Below are 18,555 nucleotides of genomic sequence, written 5' to 3'. Positions count from 1 at the left end.
CAATGCAAACCCCAACATGTGGCATTTGTATGTATGCAACTTTCTGCTGAAGTGGATAGGGTTTTTGATGTTTATAATAACCCTCAAGGAAAACTGAGAAGAAACTATGTTGGTCAGGTCTGTACAGTGAGCCTAATGAGTTCACATTGCCCCAGACTACATGTTTGCAGGGAAGCAGGGGTTCCTGCAGCAGCATTCAACGTGCACAAGGAGCATGCACAGTTTAACTGGCCTGGGCTTGGAGTATAACTGAAGGAAAAGAGAACAAGGCATTTGGGCATATGGTTTAAGTGACAGATCTAGACTGATTTGGGTTGTTGGTAAAAACTGATGGGGTTTAGAAATGCAAAGATTATATGGTCTCTAGTGCCACCTGTTGCCCAACTAAATGAAGAACTATTAGGGTGGTACAAAAGTAATTGTGGTTTTGCACTGCTGAACTTTGCCTTTTGATATCGGAATACATACTTGAATAAATGTGGTTTTGTTATATATCATTTTAACACACATTTCTTGCTTTATGTTTTTCACTAATGACTTATTACTTGTTTACTTTATATTTATTTTAGACTAGGGAAATGATGTTAGACAAAAAGTAGATTCAAATGAATTTTTTATTCAAGTTCAAAATGGGCAGTAAAGCAGCAGAGACAACTTGCAACATCAACAACACATTTGGCCCTGGAACTGCTAACAAATATACAGTGCAGTGGCAGTTCAAGAAGTTTTTCAAAGGAGACAAGATCCTCAAAGATGAGGAGCATAGTAGCCGGCCATCAGAAGTTGACAATAACAAATTGAGAGCAATTATCAAAGCTGATCCTCTTAAAACTACATGAGAAGTTGCTAAAGAACTCAATGTCGACCATTCTACAGTTGTTTGGCATTTGAAGCAAACTGGAAAGGTGAAAAAGCTCAGTAAGTGGGTGCCTCATAGCTGACCAGAAATCAAAAAAATTATCATTTTGAAGTATAGTCTTGTCTTATTCTGTGCAACAACAAACCATTTCTCAATCAGATTGTGACTTGCAATGAAAAGTGAATTTTATACAACAACCTGCAGTGACCAGCTCAGTGGTTGGACCAAGAAGCAGCTCCAAAGCACTTCCCAAAGCCAAACTTGCACCAAAAAAAGGTCATGGTCACTGTTTGGTGGTCTGCTGCCAATCTGATCCACTACAGTTTTCTGAATCCCAGTGAAACCATTATATCTGAGAGTATGCTCAACAAATCAATGAGATGCATTGAAAACTGCAAGGTCTGCAGCCAGTATCGGTCAACAGAAAGGGCTGAATTCTTCTCCATGACAACGCCAGACTGCAGGTCACACAACCAATGCTTCAAAAGTTGAATTGGGCTTCAAAGTTTTGCCTCATCCACCAATACACCATATTCATCTGACCTCTTGCCAACCAACTACCACTCCTTCAAGCATTTCGACAACTTTTTCCAGGGAAAACGCTTCTACAACCAGCAGGAGGCAGAAAATGCTTTCCAAGAATTCATCAAATCCTGAAGCATGGATTTTTACACTTATTTCTCATTGGCAAAAATGTGTTGATTGTAATGGTTCCTGTTTTGATTAATAAAGATGTGCTTGAGCCTAGTTATAATGATTTAAAATTTATGGTCTGAAACTGCAGTTACTTTTGTATCGACCTAATACCAACTTTTCATGAATCTCTGAAGAATCAGACACTTGAAGATTAGGAAAAATGCCTCATTTTAACAACATCCCTCAAAACAACAGCCTCCCAAGGCTCAGCTGGGGGAGGGATAGGAGGTGATAGTGGGTGGTTCAACTGCAGGGGCATCTGCTCTGGACAGCAGAAAAGTAGCCATTCTGGAAGGAGCATGCAAGTATGATATCCTCTGTTAGTACTTAGTAGCAACAGGTAGGCTGTGATGGGAAAAAAAGGAGGGGGGGGAGATGCTTTTCAGACCTATATTCATATTCTACTGGCTAGATTTGTTTCTATTTCTTCTTCCAAGTGTGAGAACCTCTGTTACCCATCTATCTGGTGGTGACAATTTTTAGATTTTGATCCAGGTCTAGGTTTTCTTTCATGTATCTTTATTACCCATAAGATATTTCCAGTAAATATAAATTTAAAACTCTCTTCAAAAGTTGTATCAATGTTTGCTTAATGTTTTCAAAGAAGATCCCTAAGAAAATATAAAACCATAATTATCACATGAATTCAATTTTTAATAGAAATTTTAAAAGCAGATGTCTACGTTTTGGAAGGTAAGGTACACTTTTGCTCTCTCTTATATACAGAGCACATTCATTCAAACCTAGTTCCCAGAGCTTGTGGCTGTTCCATCAGATGGTCACAAAGGTGCCATGGAACCCATACGGCATTTGCACAGGCACCTCGGCTCGGCTCAGTTCTTCAAAGTTCTTGGCATCCAAGATGAGGAGAAAATTTCTTTCATTCTAGAAAAGGAAAGACAATACTGAAAATTCTCTTTTTTCCCTATCAGAAATCTGTTTCCTCTAGTGGGCTGTAAAATTCCTAAGGGAGAGACCACCTCTTACTCATCTTCATATCCATTCCCAGCACTGGGCACAGTGCCTTGCCAATTCATTCACTAAGTGTTTGAAGAATGATGAACTGAACAAAAAAAGGAAATTATGGCTGAAGAAGTTGATCCCTAGAGCAAAGAAATTACATTTATATCTACCTCCTTCATAGAATCTCTTTGGGTTTACGGCTCTTCCTATCTGCCCCTTTTCCATCTCCTAAGAGATATAAAAATTCTTTCTTCCAAAATAAAATGCCTCCATTTTGTGTTATTCTGGAGCTGTTCAAAAGGTAGCATTGCAAGGCAGGTTGAGATGTGCCCTAGTCTAATTACGGGAGTGGCAAATACACTGCGTGAGGACTAAGTCCTAAGCCCATGGCAGACATTACCAACTGATTACACTTTTCTCAGCAAAACCTTAAAAAGCGTCAGAATCCTATACCAAGGCAAGTACTTATAAATGATCAAAGTTGGAACTCAAAGTGCATCTATTAGCCACAAGGCTTCCCTAGACAGGAAATTAGATGTCAAGATTATTGAGACAGTAGGTCGAAGGCTATCACATTAGATTTTTGGGTCTCTCAATTAAAATTGGCAGCACAGATGGTGGTATAAAATATTAGACTAGAATTCAGAAGATTGGGATTTAAATACTGGCTTTACAACTATAAGATCTGATGCAAGTCTCTTTCAACTTCCTTAAGTTACAAATTCAACATGTGTTGAAGCTGAAGCTCCAATACTTTGGCCACCTGATGCGAAGAGCTGACTCATTTGAAAAGACCCTGATGCTGGGAAAGATTGAGGGCAGGAGGAGAAGGGGAGGACAGAGGATGAGATGGTTGGATGGCATCACCGACTCAATGGACATGGGTTTGGGTAGACTCCGACAGTTGGTGATGGATAGGGAGGCCTGGCATGCTGTGGTTTATGGGGTCGCAAAGAGTTGGACACGACTGAGAGACTGAACTGAACTGAAAATGATACCCACAAAGCTGTTTTGATGACTAAATAAGATAATATGTATGAAAGTAGTTTGTAAGTAAATTCCTATCCAAATGTAAATTATTATGATTCTACAAGTAGAACTTTTAAACTGTAATAAAGTACTGATTATGATAAAAGCGTATCTAAATAATAAAGAGAGAAACAAAAGGGAGAAGGTGTCAAACTGGAATCAAAATAAACCATCAACAGCATCACTAAATAATACCCTCAAAAGGCCCAGAGCTACTTTTCTTTCTGACTAGTGGTGGAAATATATTTACCTGGTTGGGGGTGATCACCACAGAAAGAATGACCCCATCATCTTCTTTATTGGTTCCTGGTACCGGAACAAAAACAGGTTCTGAGGGATAAAAGCCATCTTCTCTCCAAACCTGTAAGTCCCCAAAAGAGTATTTGATAGATTATTGGTTCCTGGTACCGGAACAAAAACAGGTTCTGAGGGATAAAAGCCATCTTCTCTCCAAACCTGTAAGTCCCCAAAAGAGTATTTGATAGAAAACTGGTTATGAGCTGGAAGTGTTCTATAGCTTTTGTCAGTCCCAGCATGAATTTGGCTTCCAATACAACAGTCCAACCGTGGAAGAATCAGGCTTACTGAATTGAATATAGGAGAGGGAGCCTTTGCAGTGGCAAATTCCATCATCATCAAACACAAGTTGTATAATTATAATTTCCCATCAACCGGAAATAGAGGTGTCCCATAATTTCTCTCAAAATACCATCAAGCATAGAATTATTTTTCTGGGCTTGTGGTTCATTTAGATTCCCTAGAGGGAACATACCCCTAATTCCATAGTTCTCAGATTTAATAAAAGTAAGTGGCTGCCATTTGAGCAACATGGATGGACCTAGAGATTGTCATACTGAGTGAAGTCAGTCAGAGAGAGGAGAAATATCATTTGACACTCTTTGTATGTGGAATCTAAAAAGAAATTATACAGATGAACTTATTTATGAAACAGAAACAGACTCACAGACTTAGAGAACAAACATGATTGCTGGGGAAAGAATGGGGGGAAGGGATAGTTAGGGTGTTTGGGATCAACATGTGCACACTGCTATAATTAAAATGGACAACCAACAAGGTCCTAATATTAATACAAGAAACTCTGCTCAATGTGAGGTGGCAGCCTGGACAGGAGGGGAACTTGAGAGAGAATGGATACATGTATATGTATGGCTGAGTCCCCTTGCTGTCCACCTGAAATTATCACAACATTGTTAATGGGCTATATTCCAATATAAAATAAAAAGTTGTTTTTTTAAGTAAGCAGCTGCTTAAATATTTTAAAATCTCAAGATCTACCTTAAACAAAACAGAAATTAATTCAAAGGGCAGAACAGGTCTTTAAAGAGCTCAGAAAAGGAAAGGGAATTTCATTACCATCAGCGTCTTGTTCACCACGTCAATCTTGATCAGAGAATCACCCACCAAATGCTGGAAGCCACAGCCATAGAAGAACTGATACTTTTTGCCACTGAATTGGCCATAATTGATCTGGGGAAATTCAATACCTCCTTCCTCTTCTAGGTCCTCAGGATATAGATTTTCATAAGAGCACCAAATCTAAAAGAGGCATAAAAGAATTGATTGCTTAATTCTTACTTTCTTCAGGTCAGTGTAGGGGCTAACACCATATAAAAGTTTGTGACAGGGCTTCAGAACTGAGGTTCTACATCATTTAAAAAAATATTGTTTCTCTTCTCATCATGCGTAAGAACACATAAAAGATTATTGGGTTTTGTGACTAAGTTGTCAAATGGCATAGGAGGTGGACATGGGCTTTTATTTTACTAGAGCTCCGACACTGATAGCTATAGTGATATGTAAGCACAAACCATCTAAAATGTGGGGATGGTCACCGCCAATCTTAAATACTTAGACATGTCCTAACAATTTGAAAGCTGTATAAACCTGTTTCAAAACACAAAAGGGATAGGTAAATACAGTGCTCACTCCCACCTAGAATTCTGCAACTCTTTTGCAAGGCATGCTCCATGATCCTACCCTGCTCAGCTGAATGTTATGAAACTTACTGGGCACCAAACATCGTGGGAAACAGCCACACTACATAGCCACACTGCTTTACTAGTGAATAAAGAAACACTGCTGAGGGTCAAAGTCTTAGGCTAATGTCCATTCATACCGTACCTTTCCATCAGCCTGTTTCACAGCCCTAGCTGAAGAATAGGACAATGGGCTCAGGTTCTCTCCCTCAGGCGCATTCAAATTGACACATAAGGGCAAAACAAACCTTCGAGGTAAAAATCTGCCTACTGAATTATAGACCTGTTCAGGAGAGAGAAGTAAACAGATGAGAAAACTGTCAGGCATAGAATAATAGCACATCCCAATAATTGAGATCCAATCAACATTATTGGTATTTCTAAGTAACTGCATAAACAATCATTTTCATTCACTCATTTACTCATAAAATATCAGTTGAGTACCTTCTCTAGACCAAGCACTGTTTTAGACACTGGGAATACATCAATGAACAAAACAGTTTCTGGCCTTATATTCTAGTGGAGGGAGAATGGTAATAGATAAGAAATAAAATATGTTACTTAAGCAGTATCAAATAAATAATGATTATACAGCTCAAGTCAGATAGTGATAAGTGCCATTAAAAAATACACTGAATGGAGAGGGACTAGAAAGTAAAATGGGTGCTTCCTTCCTCAGGTTTGGTCTTTCTCTATGGGGCTCTGGAACTTCAGTGATTGAAGTTACTCATGTAGGGGCTATGTGCTTATGTGCTTATTCCCAACAAACACTCTGGGCAGCCAGCGTGGGTGGTCTTCCCTAGCGGGCAGCATCTCACACATGTCACAATGAGTTGCTGGAGCAATTAGGCAAGTTCTAGGAGAGGGCTCTTGGAAGCATGCCCCTGGTTTCCTCCAGACTTCATCCCATATATCTTTCCTTTCTGTTGATTTTTCTGGGAACCATGAGCTCTCCTAGTGAATCATCAAAACAAAGAACAGTTTTGGGGGCCCCTCAACACAGCCGCTCTGCAGAGATAATGTTTAAGCAGGATACCCTAATAAAACAAGTGTCTTTTCTGACAGTAAGAATGGTTTAAGCACATCTTCCTCACTGGAAATACTCTAAGATGGGGAATAAACTGTGTCATTTTATCCTATATACCTAGTCCATATTATCTCTATAACATGCAGCAATATTTTCACTACTCCTACTAAGTAAAGATTTAGTGTTGTTTTTAAACTTCATAAAGAATTAGCTTTCAGGACTCCCCTGGTGGTCCAGTGGCTAGTACTCCACGCTCCTAATGCAAGAGTTCCAGGTTTGATCCCTGGTCAGGGAATTAGATCCCACATGCCACAACTAAAGATCGTGCATGCTACAAGGAAGATCAAAGATTCCACATGCCACAACTAAGTGCAGCCAAATAAATAAATAATTTTTTAAAAGAATTAGCTTTTAAAATTTTACTTTTAAATTTATTTAAACATGTTTGGTCTTTTGTAAAACCAAAGGTGAACAAAAAGAGAGTTCCAATAGTGGTGAATTAGGCAGCATGGATCAACCATTTCATTGATAACAGAAAAGCCGGACAAAATGTTTAAAAACCTGTTTGAAGGCACTGGTGAGCTAAAAAGCCAACAAAGAACTATGGAGCACAGATGTGGAAAGGGGAGGAAACCCACAGATAGAAACTACATATTGGGGGCAAATTTTCCACTATGGACGTCAGCTATTTTTAAGAAGAGGCACTTGAAAGGCTAAGAAAACAGAAACAAATATTTTAATAAACTTTTTCATGTTGAGATTATTTCAGACCCATATGCAGCTGTAAGAAATAATACAGAAAACAATTGATTTTAAAATGGGCAAAGGACATTTCACCTAGACATTTCACCAAGATATACAAATGGTGAATAAATATAGGAAAAGATGCTGAACATTATTAGTCATTGGGAAACGCAAATCAACATGACAATGAGATAATACTTCACACTCATTAGGATGAGTATTATTGAGAGAAAAAAAAAACAGAAACCACAAGTGTTTGTGAGACTGTAAAGAAAGTGGAACCTTCATACATGCTGATGGGAATGTAAAATGGTGCATTTGCTGTTAAAAACAATTTGGCAATTCCTCAAACAGTTAGATATAGAATTATCATATGATCCACCAATTCTCTTCTAGGCATATGGCAAAAAGAATTGAAAACAAGGACTCACACAGACACTTGTACACCAATTTTCATTACAGCATTATTCATAATAGCCAAAAGCTGAAAACAACCCAAATATCCCTGATCAGATGAATAAAAAAAAATGAGTATATACATACAAGGAATATTATTAAACCTTTAAAAGGAATGAGATTCTGATACATGTTACAGCATGAGTGACCCATGAAAAGATTATGCTAAATTACAGAAGCCAGACACAAAAGAAGAAATCTTGTATGATTCCATTTATATGAGGTATATAAAATAGAAAAATTTATAGAAACAGGAAGTAGGATAAAGGCTACCACAACCTTGGGACAGGGAGGTTATAGGGAGCTGTTATTTAATAGGTACAGAGCCTCTGTCTAGGATCAAGAAAAAGTTCTGAAAATGAACAGCGATGCTGGTTGCACAACATTTTTACTATGTTTAATGTCACTGAATTATACCCATAAAATTGTTAAATGGTAAATTTTGTGTTATGTATATTTCATCACATGAAACAGAAACAATGAAGAGAGGTCTCACTCATCCTTCATGAAGTCTCAACAATGATGACCTCTTACATAACTATACCACAATATCACAACCAGGAAACTTAAATGGATATAATCCACCAACATTATTCAGATTTTATCCATTTAACATGCATTCATTTATGTGTTTTATGTGTGTGTGTTTTATGCAATTTTATCATATGTAAATTTATATGATCACCACCACACTCAAGATACAGAACAGTTCCATCACTACCAGGATCCTTCATGTTACCCTTTTATAAGGATATTGCCACATCAACTCCCCCATCACTTGACCCTAATGAGAAGAGATTTTGATAGTTTTGAAAAGCTAGAGGGACAAAAGTTGTACTTCAAGTCTTCAAGAAGGGAAAGTCTTGATAAACCTCTAGCTCTTTGGGTAAGGACCCCTCAAGCTGTACCCTAGGAGTAAGAATAAAAAAACAGTCCAGCTCTTGCAGCAACTGTACCATGTTTCAAATTATCTCAATCTTTATAACTAGACTAAGAATATCTGCAATTGATAATGTACCCTAGCCATCTGCCAGAAACAAATGAAAATCTTCTCTGAAGGAAGACAACAGAGTCTCCAAATATTCCTCCTAAAATTTTTCAAACACAATATTCTGTGTAGAATAAAACTTAATCAGCACTTGAGAAGACAGCGAAGTATAGTTTAAAGAAAAAAAAGATAAGCAACAGATGATAGAAACTGAACCACAAGGGATCGAGATAATAGAGTTATCAAACTTTAACTATTCTGAATACATTGGAGGAAATTATTTTAAATTGGAGTTACAGCAGAGAATCACAAATTATAAAAGAGAAAGTAATCAAAATTCTAGAACTGAAAAAAGCAATGAGTTTCAGACCATAGTGCCTAGATTTAAAAGCAGGATACACACAGTTGAAGAAAGAAAGTTTGAATGGTAAGATAAGAAGAAAATATCCAAAGCAAGATACTTAGAGAAAGAAAAGGATGGAAGATACTAAAGAAGAACATAAGCAACAGAGAGCTAACGTGAAAAGGATTATCATATGTGTACTGTAGTCTCAGAAAGAAAAGAGAGAAAAGATTTATTAGATGAAATATTTGAAAAAATAATGGGTGAAATTTTTCAAAGCTAATGAAAGACATCAAACCATAGATTCAAAAATCCTTAAGAAAAAAAAGAAAATAAATCAAAAGGAAATCATAGTGAAAAATATCATACTACTAACTTCAGAAAATCAGAGAAAATATTTGGGGGGGGTAATGGATCAACTTCAAAGGAGCAAAGCTTTTAACTGACAACTGATTTCTCAACAGAAATCAGAAGACAATAAAATGATATCTTTAAAGTGTCAAAAGAAAATAAAAACCTAGGTTCTTTATCCAATGAAAACATCTTTCAAGAAGGTATAATAAAGACATTTTTCTGACAAGCCAAAATAGAGATTTCATCACCATACCAGCATATCTGAATTAAAGAAGATGGTAAAAGATGTTCTTCAGTCAGAAAGATAATGATACCACATGGACACTCAGGCTAGAAGGAATTAAGAGCAAGAGAAGGTACTGATGTGGGTAAATAAGTAGCATGGGTAATTATGTTTACATTAAACAACATTAATAATAATGCTTTATGGGGGTTAATATAAAGAGAGAATTAAAATATATAATAAACAGTAGCATATAAATCAGGAATATAATACATGGAGTTAAAGTGTTCCAGACTACCTGCATTGTCTGGAAAGAATTAAAAGAATTAGCTTATCAATATAATATATTGTGCTAAATCAGCAAAGAAAACTATAAACAAGGTCAAAAGACAACCATCAGAATGGGAGAAAATAATAGCAAATGAAACAACTGACAAACAATTAATTTCCAAGATATACAAGCAGATCATGCAACTTAATACCAGAAAAACAAACAACTCAATCAAAAAGTGGGCAAAAGACCTAAACAGACATTTCTCAAAAGAAGACATACAGATGGCTAATCAACACATGAAAAGATGCTCATTATCACTAATTATTAGAGAAATGCAAATCAAAACTACAATGAGATATCACCTCACACCAGAGGGCAGAGAGAAGAAGCAAGAAGAACCACAATCCTATAGCAGCTAGAATGAAAACCACATTACACAAAGTTAATCAAAATGGAAAAGCAAAGGGTTATGTCCCAGATGAATGGACAAGATAAAACCCCAGAGAAACAACTAAATGAAGTGGATAGGCAAACTTTCAGAAAAAGAATTCAGAATAATGCTAGTGAAAATGATCCAGGGTCTCAGAAAAAGAATGGAGAAGATGCAAGAAATGCTTACCAAAGACATAGAAGAACTAAAGAAGAAACAAAGAGGGATGAACAATACACTAGAAGAAATCAATAGCAGAATAACTGAAGCAGAAGAACGGATAAGTGACCCGGAAGACAGAATGGTGGAAATCACTGGCACAAAACAGAATATAGAAAAAAGAATGAAAAAAAAAAGAAGACAGCCTAAGAGACCTCTGCTGCCGCCACTGCTAAGTCGCTTCAGTCGTGTCCAACTCTGTGCGACCCCATAGATGGCAGCCCACCAGGCTCCCCCATCCCTGGGATTCTCCAGACAAGCACACTGGAGTGGGTTGCCATTTCCTTCTCCAGTGCATGAAAGTGAAAAGTGAAAGTGAAGTTGCTCAGTCGTGTCCGACTCTTAGCGACCCCATGGGCTGCAGCCTACCAGGCTCCTCCATCCATGGGATTTTCCAGGCAAGAGTACTGGAGTGGGTTGCCATTGCCTTCTCCGTAAGAGACCTCTAGGACAACATTAAATGCACCAACATTTGTGTTAGAGGGGTACCAGAAGGAGGAGAGAGAGAAAGGACGCAAGAAAATATTTGAAGAGATAAAAGTTGAAAACTTCCCTTACATGGGAAAGGAAATAGCCAACAAGTCCAGGAAGTACAGAGAGTTCCAGGCAGGATAAACCCCAGGAGGAACACACTGGGACACATAGTCATTGAACTGACAAAACTTAAAGACAAAGATAAAATGTTAAAGGCAACAAGGGAAGAATGACAAATAACACACAAGGCAACTCCCATCAGGTTATCAACTGATATCTCAAATCTGGCTTGTAGAAAGAAACTCTACAAGCCAGAAGGGGATGGCATGATATATTCAGAGTGATGAAAGTGAAGAACCTACAACCAAGTACACTCTACCCAACAAGACTCTCATTCAGATTTGATGTAGAAATGAAACGTTTCCAGACAAGCAAAAGTTAAGAGAATTCAGCACCACCAAACCAACTTTACAACAAATGCTGTAAGAACTTCTCTCAGCAGGAAACACAAGAGAAGGAAAAGACCTGCAAAAAATAAACCCAAAACAATTAAGAAATTGGTAATAAGAGCATATATATCAATAATTACCTTAAATGTAAATGGATTACCAGCACCAATCAAAAGACATAGACTGGCTGGGCAGAGGAAAACATGTACATGTATGCACTTCCACTCATCACATCACTCTAGTTAACCCTTCAAATTGTATGTAATTATTTTATATTGTTAGGTTAATCATATTTCCATTATGGCTTGCAATTATAATTATCTTTTATTTTTTTGTCTGGATATTGTTTGTGAAAACTGATAACATCTTTTCCATTATGTAACTATTATTCATTTAATACCATTGTATCATGATTGGTCAACAGAAAATAATAGAATTCTGTATTACTGAAACTACCATTTAATAGAAAATCCTGTAATCACTTTTTAAAATCCAGATGCATATCCAGATGCAAAATCTTGGAAGTTTTGAAAAATACAAATACCCAGGTGTTGTTTCTCTCTCCAAAGCTCCAGATATGATTTTAATGAGCAGCCTTGTTTAAAAACAACTGGACTATATGATGGTCTTTTACTTTTATCTAGTTTGTTTCACTTTTCTATTTCATATTCAGTGCTCCCATTTCATTTAGTTTATGTTTTCCAATTTCTCCATCTCTCTCCTTTTGTTGTTCTTTTTCAAATCTTTATCAAGTGTAGTATAAAAGCTTTTGTATACATATATACATATATATATATACACATATATTTATAAAAGGTTTTGTATATATATATATACACATATATATGTATAATATGATATATATATATTAGAAAACATAAATTTTGGTCTAGCTAAAAAATTTACAACATCTTGATTCTACCTGTTTGACTAAGTATGAATAGAATGCTAGATTTATCGTTTATATTTGTTCAATACTTTGATATAGTTCCATTGATTCTGGCATCTGGTATTACTGCTAAAAGTCTAGAAAACTTATTATCTTAGTGATTTAAAAAACTTTTGAATGAGGTTTGAAACTTCAAATGCAATTCTGAGAAAACAAAGAAATACTATGTTGTAAAAAAAAAAACAGGAAGTTAACATATGATAGAGTCCATGGCTGATTCATGTCAATGTATGGCAAAAACTATTACAATATTGTAAAGTAATTAGCCCCCAACTAAAATAAATAAATTTATTAAAAAAAAAAAAGAAATACTATGTTGTAAAAAAAAAAACAGGAAGTTAACATATGATAGAGAGCAAATTGCCAACATTTATTGGATGATAAAGAAAGCAAGGGAATTCCAGAAAACATCTACTTCTGCTTCATCAACTATGCAGAAACCTTAGACTGTATGGATCACAACAAACTGTGGAAAATTCTTAAGAGATGCAAATACCAGATCACTTTACCTGTCTCCAGAGAAATATGTATGTGGGTCAAGAAGTAACAGCTAAAATTGGACATGGGACAATGGACAGGTTCAAAATGGGGAAAGGAGTATGTCAGGGCTGTATATCGTCACCCTGTTCATTTAATTTCTATGCAGAGCACATCATGCAAAATACCAGACTGAATGAATTACAAGCTGGAATCAAGATTTCTGGGAGAAATATCAACAACCTCAGTTATGCAGATGATACCATTCCAACAGCAGAAAGTGAAGAAGAAATAAAGAGCCTCTTGATGAGGGTGAAAGAGGAGAGTGAAAAAGCTGGCTTAGGACTCAACATTCAAAGAACTAAGATCATTGCATTACTTCATGGCACATCGAAGGGGAAAAAGTGCAAACAGTGGCAGCTTTTATTTTCTTGGGACCAAAATCATTGCTGATGGTGACTGTGGTCTGAAATTTAAAAATGCTTGCTCCTTGGAAGGAAAGCTATGGCAAATCTAGACAGTGTATTAAAAAGCAAAGATATCACTTTGCTGACAAAGGTCCATATAGTCAAAGCTATGGTTTTTCCAGTAGTCATGTACAGATGTGAGAGTTGGACCATAAAGAAGGCTGAGCACAGAACTGATGTTTTTGAATTGTGATACTGAAGAAGACTCTTGAGAGTCCCTTGGACTGCAAGGAGATCAAACCAGTCAATCCTAAAGGAAATCAGTCCTGAATATTCACTGGAAGGACTGATGCTGAAGCTGAGCTCCAATGCTTTGACCACCTGATGAAAAAAGCCAACTCATTGGAAAAGACCTCGATGCTGGGAAATATTGAAAGCAAAAGGAGGAGAGGGAAGCAGGGGATGAGATGGTTAGATAGCAACACCGATTCAGCCGACATGGATTTGAGCAAACTCCAGGAGATAATGAAGGACAAGGGAAGCCTGGCATGCTGCAGTCCATGGGGTCACAAAGAGTTGGACACAACTTAGCAATTGAACAACAACAACAGTTATTAACTAAAGTACAAATTTTGTTCAAATTTCATAAAATTTTATGCTAGTGTCCATTGTTTGTTTTTATACTTTACTCAAGACTCCACACAGTATTTAATTGCATTGAGCAGCTTCAGCTGCAAGCAACAAATTCTGATGAACTCTCTTTTCATTTTTTTTCTTTTTTTAAAAAAATTTATTTTATTACTTTACAATATTGTATTGGTTTTGCCATACATTGACATGAATCTGCCATGGGTGTACATGTGTTCCCCATCCTGAACCCCCCTCCCACCTCCCTCCCCATGGATCATCCCAGTGCACCAGCCCCGAGCACCCTGTATCATGCATCGAACCTGGACTGGCGATTCGTTTCACATATGATAATTTACATGCACATATGATAATTTACATGCTTCAATGCCATTCTCCCATATCATCCTGCCCTCGCCCTCTCCCATAGAGTCCAAAAGACTGTTCTATACATCTGTGTCTCTTTTACTATCTCACATACAGGGCTATCATTACCATCTTTCTAAATTCCATATATATGCATTAGTATACTGTATTGGTGTTTTTCTTTCTGGCTTACTTCATTCTGTATAATAGACTCCAGTTTCATCCACCTCATTAGAACTGATTCAAATATATTTTAATGGCTGAGTAATATTCCATATATGTACCACAGCTTCCTTATCCATTCGTCTGCTGATGGACATCTAGGTTGCTTCCATGCCCTGGCTATTATAAACAGTGCTGCAATGAACATTGGGATACACGTGTCTCTTTCAATTCTGGTTTCCTCAGTGTGTATGCCCAGCAGTGAGATTGCTGGGTCATATGGTAGTTCTATTTCCAGTTTTTTGAGGAATCTTCACACTGTACTCCATAGTGGCTGTACTAGTTTGTGTTCTCACCAACAGTGTAAGAGGGTTCCCTTTTCTCCACACCCTCTCCAGCATTTATTGCTTGTGGACTTTCAGATCGCAGCCATTCTGACAGGCGTGAAATGGTACCTCATTGTGGTTTTGATTTGCATTTTTCTGATAATGAGTGATGTTGAGCATCTTTTCATGTGTTTGTTAGCCATCTGTATGTCTTCTTTGGAGAAATGTCTGTTTAGTTCCTTGGCCCACTTTTTGATTGGGTTGTTTATTTTTCTGGAATTGAGCTGGAGGAGTTGCTTGTATATTTTTGAGATTAATTCTTTGCTTCATTTGTTATTATTTTCTCCCATTCTGAAGGCTGTCTTTTCACCTTGCTTGTACTTTCCTTTGTTGTGCAGAAGCTTTTAATTTTAATTAGGTCCCATTTGTTTATTTTTGCTTTTATTTCCAATATTCTGGGAGGTGGGTCATAGAGGATCCTGCTGTGGTTTATGTCAGAGAGTGTTTTGCCTATGTTTTCCTCTAGGAGTTTTATAGTTTCTGGTCTTACATTTAGATCTTTAATCCATTTTTAGTTTATTTTTGTGTATGGTGTTAGGAAGTGTTCTAGTTTCATTCTTTTACAAATGGTTGACCAGTTTTCCCAGCACCACTTGTTAAAGAGATTGTCTTTTCTCCATTGTATATTCTTGCCTCCTTTGTCAAAGATAAGGTGTCCATAGGTGCGTGGATTTATCTCTGGGCTTTCTATTTTGTTCCATTGATCTAAATTTCTGTCTTTGTGCCAGTACCATACTGTCTTGATGACTGTGGCTTTGTAGTAGAGACTGAAGTCAGGCAGGTGGATTCCTGCAGTTCCATTCTTCTTTCTCAAAATTGCTTTGGCTATTCGAGGCTTTTTGTATTTTGAACCAGGAAGAAATAGAAAATCTTAACAGACCCATCACAAGCATGGAAATTGAAACTGTAATCAGAAGTCTTCCAACAAACAAAAGCCCAGGACCAGATGGCTTCACAGCTGAATTCTACCAAAAATTTAGAGAAGAGCTAACACCTATCCTACTCAAACTCTTCCAGAAAATTGCAGAGGAAGGTAAACTTCCAAACTCCTTCTATGAGGCCACCATCACCCTAATACCAAAACCTGACAAAGATGCTACAAAAAAAGAAAACTACAGGCCAATATCACTGATGAACACCGATGCAAAAATCCTTAACAAAATTCTAGCAAACAGAATCCAACAACATATTAAAAAGATCATACATCATGACCAAGTGGGCTTTATCCCAGGGATGCAAGGATTCTTCAATATCTGCAAATCAATCAATGTAATACACCACATTAACAAATTGAAAAATAAAAACCATATGATTATTTCAATAGATGCAGAGAAAGCCTTTGACAAAATTCAACATCCATTTATGATAAAAACCCTCCAAAAAGCAGGAATAGAAGGAACATACCTCAACATAATAAAAGCTATACATGACAAACCCACAGCAAACGTTATCCTCAATGGTGAAAAATTGAAAGCATTTCCCCTAAAGTCAGGAACAAGACAAGGGTGCCCACTCTCACCACTACTATTCAACATAGTTTTGGAAGTTTTGGCCACAGCAATCAGAGCAGAAAAAGAAATAAAAGGAATCCAGATTGGAAAAGAAGAAGTAAAATTCTCACTGTTTACAGATGACATGATCCTCTACTTAGAAAACCCTAAAGACTCCACCAGAAAATTACTAGAGCTAATCAATGAATATAGTAAAGTTTCAGGATATAAAATCAACACACAGAAATCCCTTGCATTCCTATACACTAACAATGAGAAAACAGAAAGAGAAATTAAGGAAACAATTCCATTCACCATCACATTGAAAAGAATAAAATACTTAGGAATATATCTACCTAAAGAAAAAAAAGACCTATATATAGAAAACTATAAAACACTGGTGAAAGAAATCAAAGAGGACACAAATAGATGGAGAAATATACTGTGCTCACGGATCAGAAGAATCAATATTGTGAAAATGAATATACTACCCAAAGCAATCTATAGATTCAATGCAATCCCTATCAAGCTACCAATGGCAGTTTTCAGAGAAATAGAACAAATAATTTCTCTTTTCATTTTTATGCTGTTACAAATATTTTCTTATTTTCCTTGTTATGACTTCTTAGATGTGCCCATCATTTAAAAGTAGACATTTAATTTCCAAATACATGGCATTTTTAAAGTATCTTTGATATTGATTTCTCATTTTGAAATTAATTTCTCATTTAAATATTTTCTTCTCTACAATCACCCTCTGTGTTTTTTCAGCCTTTTAATTTTATTGAGGCTTTCAATGACTAAGTCAAAGTTCTTTCTTGGGAAATGTCACTTTGCACTTGAAAATATGTGGGTTATCTTCAAATATCTTTTGATATTGATTTCCAGTATAACAGTGATAAGACAACAGATTCTGTATGATTTCAATAACTTTAGACGACAAAGTTTTTGCACCTTGTATTATGTCCCTGGATATGTTCTAGTGTCTCCTGGTTTATAGTCTGTGGGTACTTGAATAGAATAGAATTGAATAGAACTTGTCTTCTACTGTTGTGTGAAAAGCTTAATTATGTTGAATTGGTTCATACTGCTTTTCAGGTCTACTATATCATCCCACTTTTCTCTCTAGTCATTCTATTAATTTTTGAGAGTTTGATATTGAAATTCCAACTAAAAATATTAATTATCTACTTAAAAAGATAATTGTAATATATAGTGAGAGTATATTGTAACTTTGTTCTGTATTTTCCAAGTCTCTTGTAAATGTGTTGTCATACTTTCATAACTTAAAAAATAAAAAAAGAAAGAAGATATATAGATGGCCAAGAGACATATGAAACAATGCTCAACATTGTTAATTATCAGAGAAATACAAATTAAAACTACAATGAGATATCACCTCACACCACTCTAAATGGCCATCATCAAAAAGACTATAAACAAGAAATTCTGGACAGGGTGTGGAGAAAAGGGAACCCTCCTACACTGTTAGTGGAATGTAAATTGGTATAGCCACTATGGCGAATGGCATGGAAGTTCCTTAAAAAACTAAAAATAGAGCTACCATATGATCTTGCAATCCCTGGGAATATATCCAGAAGAAGAAAAAAAAAAACATAGTCCAAAAGGGTATATGCATTTCAATGTTCATTGCAGCACTGTTTACAATACAAATTAAAGCCAAGACATGAAGTGTGAAAGCATTAGTCGCTCAGTTGTGTCTGACTCTTTGCAATCCTACGGACTGTAGCCTGCCAGGCTACTCTGTAAAGGAATTCTCCAGGCAAGAATATTGGAGTGGGTAGTTATTCCCTTCTCCAGCGGATATTCCCAACCCAGAGATCAAACCTGGGTCTCCTGCATTGCAGGCAGATTCTTTACCATCTGAGCCACCAGAGAAGCCCCAGCCAGGACATGGAAGCAACCTAAATGTCCATCAACAGAAGAATGGATAAAGAAGTTGTGTAACATATATGCAATGGAATATTAGCCATTAAAAATAATGAAATAATACCATTTGCAGTAACATGGATAGAGATCATCATACTAAGTGAAGTAAATCAGATAAAGCAAATATCATAAGATATTACTTATATGTGGAATCTAAAAAATATGATACAAATGAACTTATTTACAAAACAGAAACAGACTCGCAGACATAGAACA

General features: G+C 36.5%; 1 protein-coding gene across 6 annotated transcripts in view; it reads right to left on the bottom strand.

Moving 5' to 3' along the window:
• Positions 1 to 596: 596 nt before the first annotated feature.
• The window catches only part of BCO2 (beta-carotene oxygenase 2), a 63,421-nt gene continuing 45,462 nt past the window's right edge, over positions 597 to 18,555 (bottom strand). For all 6 annotated transcript variants that reach the window (XM_081543425.1, XM_081543424.1, XM_081543426.1 and 3 more), the window contains 4 exons: positions 5,690 to 5,827; positions 4,922 to 5,104; positions 3,798 to 3,908; positions 597 to 2,440 (listed from right to left, as the gene is read on the bottom strand). In XM_081543425.1, coding sequence (XP_081399551.1) covers positions 2,327 to 2,440; positions 3,798 to 3,908; positions 4,922 to 5,104; positions 5,690 to 5,827 — 546 coding nt within the window. In that variant the 3' untranslated portion in view covers positions 597 to 2,326. The remainder of the gene's footprint in view (positions 2,441 to 3,797; positions 3,909 to 4,921; positions 5,105 to 5,689; positions 5,828 to 18,555) is intronic.

Source organism: Giraffa tippelskirchi, chromosome 11 (assembly GCF_054371585.1).
Source record: "Giraffa tippelskirchi isolate mGirTip1 chromosome 11, T2T-mGirTip1v1.2.pri, whole genome shotgun sequence".
NCBI lineage: Eukaryota > Metazoa > Chordata > Mammalia > Artiodactyla > Giraffidae > Giraffa > Giraffa tippelskirchi.
This window is presented reverse-complemented; position numbering and strand designations above follow the sequence as displayed.